General features: G+C 41.1%; 1 protein-coding gene across 1 annotated transcript; it reads right to left on the bottom strand.

Moving 5' to 3' along the window:
* Window positions 1-870: 870 nt before the first annotated feature.
* LOC105924569 (retinol dehydrogenase 10) lies at window positions 871-4,767 on the bottom strand. The gene is made up of 5 exons (XM_036152080.1): window positions 4,276-4,767; window positions 2,010-2,108; window positions 1,766-1,911; window positions 1,541-1,672; window positions 871-1,465 (listed from the first exon to the last, which is right to left on the bottom strand). Exons 1-5 carry the CDS (start codon window positions 4,723-4,725, stop codon window positions 1,345-1,347), a joined length of 948 nt encoding a protein of 315 aa, XP_036007973.1. The 5' UTR covers window positions 4,726-4,767; the 3' UTR covers window positions 871-1,344.
* Window positions 4,768-12,430: the final 7,663 nt, after the last annotated feature.

Below are 12,430 nucleotides of genomic sequence, written 5' to 3' on the forward strand. Positions count from 1 at the left end.
CGCATAAAACAAAGGATGAATATCTAGGGAGGGAGAGAGCAAAGTGAAGGGCCTGTGATGCTGTGAGCTTTCTCTTCCAAAGGCTCTGGGAACCTTTTTGGGGTTTCTCATCTGAATGGATATAAAATTAAAGGCCTGATATTTAAATTGAAAATTAATTGTCATGGGGGGTAGTTCAACAGGAAAATGATCCCAAACAAACAGTCAAATCATTTTAACCAAATACAGAAATGACCATCTTTTATGGACTCCTCAGAAGATCGACCAAGAGTCTCTCTAAAGCACCAATCACAGAATTTCGGTTCCCCAACTGCATTTCAGAAAAGACTTGGTCCTGCACCACAGATGGTTGATACAAGTGGAAACTTCTTATTTTGAATTAGGGCAAAAATTATCACAGACATCTTAAAATTGCATATGTTGGGTACAACACAAGGTATTCATCTTTTAATAACCACACTTTACACTCTCTTTAATTTCATGGTAAATAGGATCACAGTTCTAAGGATTTTAACTCAAATGCAGACTTCTGTGCATTAAAATCTGCTTTGAATTCATTTATTTTAATAATTGGCTAAATACAAAAAGTGTTTTCCAAAGAAATACTGACCAAGATTTGGCTCTTATATTGCTAGACCAAAAAGACTTCAGTTTTTTTTTTTTCAACCGAGTCTTAAATCATTTGCAAACTGGGTGACCATCTGTCAATAAAGCAAATGAGCAAACCCTGTTTTTAACTTTGGATCTACAGCGATTTGCACATCTCTTTCCTACAGAAAATCTGACTAATTAATATGATCATATTTTGTAGAGCAGGTGAAAACAATTCACAACATAGGTTTTTTTGTTTTGTTTTGTTTTGTCTTTTTTTAATATATATAAATATACTGTATATAAATTTGTTGGCCTTCTAGTGCTTTTGACTTGACAACTTTGGCCCACGTGTCGAAAATTTGGACACCCCTGATCTAGAGGGATTGTGTGAACTGGAGCAGTCCAAGATCCCTCGTTCTGTAAGCTTCAACCTTGGGAAATATTGACTCAGGCTCTCCTAGCAAAAAAACTATTCTACAAAGTAATGACACCCGAGGTGCCAATAATTATGGCAAAGGGCATTTTGTTAACAATTATCCCTGGATTTCTTTTCTCTCTCTGGGGAAAATGTGCTCAGAATAACGTTTTCAGAGCGAGATCATGTTACTGAAATGAGAGCAGAGTTTATTTTAAAGCTTTTTCACACATCTTTCCCAGGGGCCCACGCTGTATTATAAAATGCCCAGCAAGCTTTTGACGTCTGCACCAGTCCTTTAAAAAAAAACACTAGAAGACGTGACTGGAAAAGGTCTAGGGAGATTTGATGTGACCGCTGGAGGTTTTCGTCTCGGCGTTCTTGATGAAGGGCAGCATGCACTTGTCGCCTCCCATGAAGCGGTACGTCACTACGTTGGCCTCCCAAGGCAACAACCTGTAACACATGAAATCCAATGCAATATTTAACCCCAATGGTCACACCTGCTGCTGATGTCTAACAAGTACTCACGTTCTTGCGATGAAGGGGATGTACATAATGCGTGGGATGCAGATCATTTCCTGCTCTCCTAAGATGGCTTTCATGGATTGCTGGACCGTATAGAGAGGCTCAAGTGGAGGAATCAGACTCTGAATCTCTTTCCTGGGAGGTACATAACAAAAATGTCATCAAAACTACTGTTTTCAACTGCAACCTTTCAGCTGAGCTCTATAGAGATTTCTAGCAGCATCTCACCTGATCTCACAGCCTGCAAACATCCCCGTGTCTACGATGTAGGGGCACACTAAAGTGGTTTTGATGGCATTGTGGTTTTCTGCCCGCAGCTCGTGTGCCAGTGACTCGTGGAAACCAACAGCCCCAAACTTACTGGCACAGTAATCCTGCAAGAGAGAGTAAAATTGCTCAGGTTCCATGATGTGCTTTCATAATGGCTAGGCTTTATTTATTTATTTATTTAGCTATTTTTGGTGCAGGATACCTCTACGCATGCTGTGGTGAACAGCCCAAGAGCACTCGCAATGGTGACAATGTGGCCTTGGTTTCTTTCCTTCATCTGAGGCAGGAAGGCTTTTGTCATCTGTTAAGGAAGATTATATAAAAGTATCAAGAATATATCACATGCTGGAGGCTGTTAACTACTTAAAACCTACTTGTTTCCACTTTTACAGCTCTCAACATGTCTAATAAGGACTACAGTATTTTCTAACAGCAAGTAGCTGTGAATCTGCTGCTTGATAAACATTCCTCTATATCTGCAGAGAATAATGTTTAACCGCAGGCAAACCTTTACCTGAATCAGTTTACAGGGATTTGCTTCAATACATGATATTTACACAAAGTGGCAGAGAGGGAAGGAGTTTAATCATGGACCATTCAGCTCCAACAGGGTGGAGGTCAGGGTCTGCATCCAAAGCTCAACGTTAGCAGGTTTATCCCCTCCACGGAGGATCCTCCGCTATATGAAGCAGTTCCACTAACAGCAACATAGCCTGTCAGCATGATGCTGCCATCACCAGGCTTGGCTATTGGTGCAATATTCTTAGGAGAGAAAGCCTTGGCTTGACTCCTCCACACATACACTATGTTGCCAAAAGTATTTGCTTATCTGCCTTTACGCACTTATGAACTCATGTGAATTCATTCTTAATCCATATAATGTTGGCCCACCCTTATCTCACATAAATATATGACAACTCCAACTCTTCTGGGAAGGCTTCCCGCAGGTTTTATGGGAATATCGAGCCATGCTCCCGGAGGCACATCCGTGAGGTCAGACCCTGATGCTAGGAAGGAAGGCCTGGCTGGCGGCCCCCACTCTAATTTAGCCTAAAGGTGTTTTGTTGGGTTGATGTCAGGACTCAACCCACACCGTAACCATTTAACCGTGTGTTAATGGACCTGGCTTTATTCACTGGTGTATAGTTGCGTTAGAGCAAGAAGGGGTCGTCCCCAAACTGTTCCCTCATGATATTGGGAACATGAGATTGTTCAAAATGTCTTGGTATGCTGAAGCATTAGGAGGTTATTTGAAAACTGGGGGGAAATCTCTGTTCTTCCCTGGGATGGAGGAGGGAGCTTTCCTGTTGGCCCCTCTTGGGCTCCTTTGCTCTAGGGGTCGCTTCAGGCATCTGGACTTCTGGTTCCCTTGTTGTCTGCTTCAGTGCTCTGGGGGTCGGGTCTTTGGCTCTTCACAATCACTATTGAGCCTTTTTCTTATAAATAAACCTTACATACACAGGTGAACTCTCACAAACACCTACAGATGCTTGGATCCAGGTGCTTACAGACTCACTCCTATACAGAAAAACCCTATTATTACCTTTAGGTGTCACTTTATACGTTTCTTATTAAATAATACTGTATATTCTTCAGTGGTGGTGTCAGTGTATTGGTTGTTTGTGCCTGTAATACTTTATTGTTTGGTTTTGCTTTTCTTTTCATGTCTGTGTAGAAGCAACAAAAAAGGATGCTATCTTGTTCTTTTGCCGTTTTTCTCATCTTTTTCTCGTTTCTTTTAAATATCTGTTCTACCTTCCCGTTTTTGTGTCCATTGAACATGAAATGGTCCCAGAATAAAATCTAATAAAGCTTTTTTTTGCATATTTAAATAAAGTGGAGCACAATGGCAAAAAGCAGCAATGCTCCACTTGTCAAAGTAAAATCTGTTGGACTCTCTTTGGCATTATGACAACAATTATTAATGCTACACTGCCTGGATATGGAAAAAAAATCCCCTTTGAGATCTCTGGCGGCTGAAACTCTGCTTTATGGTTCCTGTCTGTCAGGTGACGTCTGACCTATGAAAAACCCAGTATCCCTCACTACCTTCCTGTAGCAGATATTTTTTTTTTATTTGGTGCCAATCAGCTTGCAAGGGGGATTTCTCAGCATGAAACTGAGGCTTAAGGAAAAGCAGAATCACCTGTTTGAGGCGCTTTTCTTTTTTACTTAATGACTGAATAACCACCTCAATCAATCAACCTTTAAGCGAGTTTCACACGCAGGCAGGCTTTCTGTTTATACCAGCCAGAAGTCAATTTATTAGACTTCCTTTCACAGCCAGGACATGCTGTACAATCCCCCGCGGTACCAGGTTACCCTGATCCTTTCACACTCCGCTGCACAAACGCTAAAGCGAGCCGTTCAGGACAGAGAGTGGATGTTACATAATCCATGCCTGTGTCAGGCAGGGTCAGTGGAGTTTCATGGGTGTGTGTGTGCGTAAAACACGTAAGAAGACTTACCCAAAACAGCGCATGGCAGTTCACAAGCAAAGTCCTCTCCAGGAGCTCGTCCGGACACTCCAGCAGCCTCCGTCCGGCCACCACCCCCGCATTGTTGACCAGGATGGACACATCCCCGACCTCCTCTCTGACCCGTTCCGCGGTCTCATAGATGCTCTGGCGCTTGGACAGGTCCACGGTGTAGGCGCGCACTTCCACGCCCAGCTCCCGGGCCAGTTGCGCGGTCTGCTCGTTTGCAGCCGTGTTGATGTCCCACAGGACCAGGTGCGCCCCTTCTTTGGCGAACTCCAGGGCGAAGAGTCGACCCAAAACCCCCCCGGCTCCCGTGATCAGACACAGCTCCCCGTCGATGCTCTTCAGCCTGGGATGGAGGAAGGTGCGCGCCGCTGCGCACAGGATGGAGTAGGCAACACCGATGAGCATCAGCAGCAGGTCCACGATGAGGATCATGATGCTGGAGTTCAGCCTGCCACCACAGCCCACGGCATTTATAACTCCACAAAAAAAAAAACGCAGCTTTAGTTGTTTCTCTGCGTGACGTCAGGTTGGATGGCCACTTTATGTAACACGTGTGCACAGGATTAGAAGAATGATGAAGGGCTTTTTGCCTGATGGCTGACTGCACGCTCATTCCTAACTCTATCATAAACTGTGAGACTTAAACCGATTAAAACGTCCGGAAACAAAGCCACCATATAACACCAAAAAAACTGCTTCAGAAGTCAAACCATTCAAAGGCTAAACTCTGCTTTACAAAAGCATTCCAGTTTGTGAATGATATGAAATTATAAATCTTCACACTCCAGGGTTCAGCACCAATTCTAAAATTAGCATAAAATTGATGAAATTATCAGACAGCATGGGATACATTTCTGCTGTTATGCTGATGATACCCAGCTGTATTTATCCACAGGTCCTGTTGAATCCACTCAGATCAGCTACAGGCACGTCTTGATGACATAAAAAAATCATCAAGACATAAAACACAAGGCAGTTTGTAAAGTGCTGTATAAATAAAGTGCTATATAAATCAAATTACATTGAATTGCATTGAATAAAAACCCCCAGATGATTTTAAATTTTTTGCTTTTCAATTCAGATAAGACTGGAGTTGTCTTCTTTGGACCAGTCTTTTTTTTTTTTTTTTTTTAAAAACTGCTTAGTTAATTAGTTAATCTGGAAGGCACTACATTGGCAATCACATGTTTTTTTCCTATGGCTTTTTGACAGCAATCTCTTTTTTTGTCTTTCCATTGTTCAGTGAAGGCATGATTTTGAGGAGTGTGGAGCGCTGGACTCCCAGATCCTCCCACCTGAGCGGTGGATCTCTGCAGCTCCTCAGTAGTTCCCACAGAGCAATGCAGAGACACACTAAGCATACACACACAGAGACTACTTGGGACGATTCAGACAGACCAAATTGTCTAACTATTAGCTGGAGTGCTTGATAAGAAGCCACAAACGCACAGGGACACACATGCAAAGAACATGCAGGAAAACTCCAGCCAGAATTTGAACCTAGGACCTTCTTGCTGCAAAGCAACAGTGCCGTGTAAAGCCTTTGTGCACTGCTTTGTGTTGCTCAATCTTAATTGAACCCCTTGAAGGTTGTGTTTACACTGAGCTCAAATGGCAACAAAGAAGTTCACAGGGCACTGGATAATTACGCAAACCAACTACATCAGTGATAGGTAACCTTTTACTTAGACGTTCATTTAATCTAGAACAGAAAGGTATTCCTGATCCCCGTTGCGAGGCGGATTATCCTCCTCTGGGCAAAATGTTAAGTTGCTAAACTGCTTGGCATGTGAGCACAAATCCTTGTTAGCATTTTACATAAAAAAATATATTTTTTTAACTATCGCTCCTTCACTTCTACTGGATGCTCTCAACACTTCATCCATTTGTTTTAATAGTCACACAGCAAGTCACCTTCTTCTGTAGCTTTTAAAGAGAATGTGTGTGTGTCTTCCATAAGAAACTAACGAAACATAAGAACTGTAAACCATGACAAAGCTTCATGTCGAGATTTTGTGCATTACAAACAAACCATAGTTCACTGTAAACAATTTAAAAGACTTTATCCATAAAATGAAAGCAGAACAAACATTTTTAACTGTTATTTTATTGCTAAAAAAAGGGTTGTTGGTGGATTTCATGTAATGTACATTGGGTTGATTTCTCAGCTCAGAGATAAGTGAAAAAAAAAAATAGAAACAGAGTCTTGCCAAAATGAATAAGCAGTTAATTGATGCTTAATAAGGAGTTCAGTGAAGTGGTCACCGGTTGTTCAAGGACCTCGTGGTTCCACTCACTGAATCAAGAACTTGGGAAGTATCTGCTGGGAACTGTAGAGCACTTTTATAGAAAACGTCTTGGGAACAGATTGTGTCATCAGAGAGATCAGTAAGTGTCATTTCTGACCTTTACAGTCATTCAAAAGCTTTTAAAAATGAAATAAATGTATTTTCTTTTTTTCCTCTTTACATGTTTTACGGCTGCAGCTCTGCTAAATATTTTTTTCAGATGTTTGTTTGGTAGACTTGAGTTGAAGTTCATGTTTAAGGGCCTTTATTGAGAAATCCATCAAGTTTATGAAAAACAATAATAGGTTCTTAATGAGTTTAGGATCTGGGGAGTTTCCTGTTCATGAAGCGAACATTTTAATGTTTTGATCCCTGAGCTATTCGGTTGTCACTTTAGTTCTGTGACATTGTGCTTTATCATGCTGAAAAAAACAACAACATGGTTCACCACCAAATCGCCCGAGGGTGGTTGAGAAAATTGCTCATGGAAATTTTCCATTCTGTATTCACGCCTGTTTTTCCAGTAAGATTTTCTGCACTATTACTAGTAGTGAGTTCGTAGCAGAGTAATGGCGGCTCCATGTGTTACTATGGGGTGAGACAGCTGTCAATATAAACGTCTGCGTGTTTGAATTTGTAAATGTAAGTTGTTTCTTGTCAACTTATACATGTGACCTCAGATGTTTCATTTGTGAGAATACAAATTTAGAAGTTATGAAGACAAGTTACAAAGTTTACAACAACCCATACAAGTACAAATCACAAATTTCCGAGTACAAATCTACAAGCCACCCCTGCTGAAACTGTTACACTCCTTACCAGATGGTGGCGGTAATGTCATGTTTACCGCCACCATCTGGAAGGTGTGTAACAGCTTCATCAGGGTTGTAGATTTGTACTCGAAGATTTATGATGCTTACTCATAAGTTTGTGATTTGTAATTGTATGTGTTGTATTCATAACTTCTAAATTTGTATTTTCACAGATGAAACATCTGATAAAATATCTGATGTCATATTTCTGAGTTGACAAGAAACAAATGAAAATCTTAAATTAATTCAAGTTTATTGACTTAACATTTACAAATTTACACATTTATATAGGCTGTGAACTTACCCCATACATTACCATCAAGGTAATCCTGGTTGAAAAAAGATGAATTTGAGGAATTTTTTTTTCAACTAATATTTTCTTCTGATCCAGTCAAAATTATCTTATTTTTCCTGAGCTGACCTTAGGATCATGGAAATTAATCTAGCAGGTCATTTTGGTGTAGGGGTAACACACGCCGCTTGTGATGTTTTTGTGATTCATCTAACTGTCATTCACTTGAACTACCTTTGCAATTTATTGAAATATATCTGTTCACTCTTCAGCAGCCTAGACTCAATGCAAAAATAACAAATGAAGCAGTAAAGTTTATGAAAAATGACCAAACAGCTGCAGAACTCAAGTAGGACTTTGTCTGGGATCAGGCTTGGAACGATTGCCTGTATTCAGGAATGACTCACATTTTGTTCTCTTACTCAGATGACATTGTAATAAATTTTTTTTGTATCAGCTGACCTAAATAGTGTTATGTTTTAATCTTGCTTTTTGTGAGTAGTTCAAATTGTCCTTCAGGTTTTTATTTTTTATTTTTATTTTTTTTTACCAAAAGTCCCTCCTGATAACTGAAATGTTTGAATATCTTCCTCTACAAATGCTGCAGCACGTCTTAAAGCTGAACTCTATTTCCCTGTATGAATAAATTATTAATAAAGAGAACCATATTTGTGTACACCTATTGCGGAGATTATCTTACCAAACTTGTGCTAAACCTTCTGTCCTTCTCTTGGATAAAACCTGGGCCTCACTGTACTTCAATCAGAGATTTGATGTGTTTATCAAAGCCACATGCAGAAAGCATTTCCTGTCACTTGTGTTGTGTTTTTGTCTGCGGGTAGTAGACAAAAACATGTCAGGAAAGCTCCAGAGGGAGCTTACCTGACACTGCAACTCAGTGGTGCTCCATCTGCAACATGGCAGACAGCAGGGCCCTGCAGAGGATAGTGAGTGGAGCTGAAAGGGCCGTCAGACTGTCCCACAAGCTTTTATAAAGTTGAGGAGCTGCTAACATTTTGTGTTAATGGCCAGCCTCCACCTGTCACTAAGCTAACCAGCTTCCTGACGAAGCAGCAGCAGCAGCAGCAGCAGCAGCAGCAGGGGAGGTTGGGGAGCATCTTCTCCTTGTACACAAGTGACTGCACCTCTGTGGTCATATCTGTGAAACTCCTGACATTTTTTAAATGTCACCCCTCTGATTGGTTTGATCCAAGGACAAAAGACGGGTCCACATATGGATAGGGAGTGGTCTGGCTATTCCTAGAACCACCTTTCTTGGGACCTGAGCTGGTCCTCACATAATAAACATTGTTCAGAAGACGGCCCAGCAGAGACTGTAATTCCTGCGGCAACTCAAGAAGTACCTTCCACATGAGCCGCTGGTCATCTTGTACACTAAACTTGCTTGTGCTTGCGGTTTGGCTCTTCTACAGAACAGGACATGTCCAGACTGAAACAAATCAGGTCTATGGTGAGGATCATTCATTTGTGCAGATCTAGGGGCAGGGAAGGAGCAGATAACAATCTCTGTAGACCCCACACACCCTGTGTATAAACCATTTTTTTTAAGATGCCAGAACTTTGCTTTCAGGTCGGCGCTACAGTGCGCTATTTGCAAAACTGGATTGCTATATAGAGGATTTTTCCCCCCGAGGCTTTCATTATGATGACCACAATGAACTCCATACCAGCCTGACAGCTATGTTGGGGACTATCACAGCTTCCTTTTTATTTACATATTACAGAAAACAGACCAAATACACATACTGCACACTTTATCCCTATTGTTGCATCCTTTAAAGTTTGTGTATTTGTATCTAATGTTGAGCACTGTAATGGTGAGCACTGTAATCCAATCCACTGTAATCCAAAATCCAATTTTCTGATTGTGTGCACACTCAGAGACAAGAAAGCAGATTCAGATTTATTTACATTACTTAATAATTGGTGATCGTTTAAATAATTATGGGTAAATATTTTTATTTATGTGAGAAATGCGTCTCAAATTTCGCTAATCATTGCGCAAATAAATAAATAACTCTTTAACAGCCGAGTTATTTGTCAAATCGTGGCACTTTATGTCCACTGTATACTGTATTATTGGGGTAAACTTTATGAATCTTTCAAACGAATCACCAGAGGGCGCTGTTGGGTAAGATTCCCTTTAGTTCTGACTTTCTTTTGGCCCTCAGCAGCCGGTGGTCTGTATGTAATCTGCAGACATGAAACATTTCTGAGGGAACAATCAGACTCCACGACTAGTTTATCATCTTTTATTAAGCATCAGTCAGTAAAAGAAGAAATAGGCTTGAAAATAAAATTTCCTACAGCTTTTATGACGATATTTACAAGTTATTGGTGTCAAAGTTTTATAGCGCTACATGTGTTGAAGAAAACAGGAAAAGCACAAACATATTCCTCTACAAACTGAACAGGAACAAAGTCTGAAACTTGTACAAAACAGACAACCCCCTTCAAGAAGAGGGGTGGTTTTCCTGAAGGAGCAAGATGATTAAGGGATGATATGCCTGTTTTTGTATGTGAAAAACTGGACTTTAAGAACATGGTTGTTTGAATTTGTGTTTTGTATTTTAGACGGTGGTTAAAACTAAAATTGGTCTTTTTTTTATATCAAAATGTCGATCATTGCAAGACAGCAGAGGACTTGTCTCAGAAAAATCTATAAAGTACAGCTCAGAAAAATAAAAAACAAAAATACAAAAATCTATGAGAAAACAGTTTCCATTCATCCGACACAGAAAAGAACTGCATCTGCATGAAACAGACTATGGGTTGTTTGCAACAATTAGAGGCTCATTTTCAGGGATTTGTAATTCGCTGCATGCCTGACAGTGATGAATGCTAATGAACCCTGGTCCTTCAGCACGTTGCACAGCCAACCCGTTCTCTGGCCCGTCCTCTCTTCTGTCTCCAGCACCTCTTGTAGAGGAAGTCATGTGACCATTTGTCAGTTTGACATTTTTATTTCATTACAATGCATTGCTAAAGGCTGAACTACCAAAAAAAATAAAAACTCACATACTAGTGACACTGTAGTTCCCAGCAAGCCTCCACACCATAACTCCCTCCTCCCACCCCACCCACCTATTTTTTTTTCTGGAGTATTTTGTTACAAAATGTGCTCCTCTGAAACGCATGACACCACCGTGTTGCTGTAACCGAGCCCTCCCTGCAAGGCTGAACCCTGTGCATGGCCAGGGGGATATTTATAGATTTAGAGATGTGAGCTCACCCTCCTCAAAAGGATGCCGCAGCCTGTCTCTGCACCGTCATGATGGGAAAACAAAACAAAACAAAACAAAGAACCCGGGCTGTGTGCTCACTGCTGGGAAATACTCACAGATGAACCTGTGAGAGCTGTGCTCATGATCTGGCTGTGGCGGAGCTCGTTTTGCCCGAGGAATGCGCATTACAGGAGCACAAACAGAGCTTGAGTGCAACTTAGAGAAGCAAACTGATTCACAAAAAAGGATTCACAACACTTAAACCTTTGCACAATTTGTCTCATTACAATCACAAACCTGAAATGTATTTCACACAAAATAGTGCGTACTTGTGAAGTGGAAGGAAAATGATATATTTAGTTATAAATGCCAGTATTGTGTCACACCTGACACAATACTGGTTCTATGAGAACCCAATAATACTGGATGGAGAGCATCTGTGGACATTGAATTTCAAATCTTCTCAAATCTTCTCAATTGCATTTAGGTTTGGACTTTGAATCTGTCCAACACACAAATATGCTTTGATCTGCATGTCCGGCTGTATGTTTAGGGTCATTTTGTGCTGGAAGGTAAACCTCCATCCCACTGTGAAATCCTTTGCATCCTTTAACAGGTTTTCTTCGTGATGTTTAGCGCTGGTGCTCTGGAACATATTCCTGTCTGCATGAGACCATGCAGATGCTTTTTGGATTTTCTGATGAGATCACCTTCTTGGCTGTGTTTGCTGTGTCCCCTTACATGGGTGAAACTTTAAATGGGACTTTATTTCAACAACGTCTTTCTTTTTGCAACTGCTCCATTAAGGCCAGATTTATAGGGTCCACAGCTAAAAGCTGTCCCCAACTTGAGTGTGGATCTCTGCAGCCCATGCAAAGTTACCATAGGCCTCATGGCTGCTTGTTTCTTTATGCAGTTCTGTCAATTTAGGTGGAAGCCCTTGTCTCAATAGGATTAGAGTTGTGTCATACCCTTTCTATTATAAGAGGATTGATTGAACAAAGCTCTGTGTCTTCATGATGCTGTTTATTCGATAATGTTCTCTGAATCACGTCTGGGCCTTTACAGATGCTCTCACACTCAGTTTAGACCACACACAGATTCACTCTATTTACTGATGAAGTGCATGAATAAAAATGCACACAAACATCTTGAAAATGCATGGTTTGCATTCCACTTCACACTTACACGCTTTCTGCCGGTCTACTATAGAAAACCCCAACAAAATGCCCTGTTTTTTCGTTTGTAATGGGACAAAAGGTGAAAGGTTCAAGCTGTACGAACAGGCCGGATGCATTCGTCTTTATCAGAGCCGAAGTTAGCCCTGACTTTGGGAAGCGGGGCGCCGCAGCCATCATTCAGGATGTCGGTTTAAATCAAGCCGATGACTCTGAAGCGCAGCTCATGTCTGTCGAACACGGCTTGTTCTCACTCCGCTCACATTTCACGCTCCCTCCCTTTCAGGAACAAGGCGGCTGAAGTCTTCATCCATGTCGCTGA

The sequence above is a fragment of the Fundulus heteroclitus genome, chromosome 20 (genome assembly GCF_011125445.2).
Source record: "Fundulus heteroclitus isolate FHET01 chromosome 20, MU-UCD_Fhet_4.1, whole genome shotgun sequence".
Classification (NCBI taxonomy): Eukaryota; Metazoa; Chordata; class Actinopteri; order Cyprinodontiformes; family Fundulidae; genus Fundulus; species Fundulus heteroclitus.

Coding starts and splice junctions, on each gene's coding strand:
- LOC105924569 (XM_036152080.1), bottom strand. CDS start 4,725: ATGATCCTCATCGTGGACCTGCTGCTGATGCTCATCGGTGTTGCCTAC. Junction 1,673..1,765: donor TTTGCAGGCTGTGAGATCAG/GTGAGATGCTGC, acceptor TGTACCTCCCAG/GAAAGAGATTCAGAGTCTGA. Junction 1,466..1,540: donor ATCCCCTTCATCGCAAGAAC/GTGAGTACTTGT, acceptor CATGTGTTACAG/GTTGTTGCCTTGGGAGGCCA.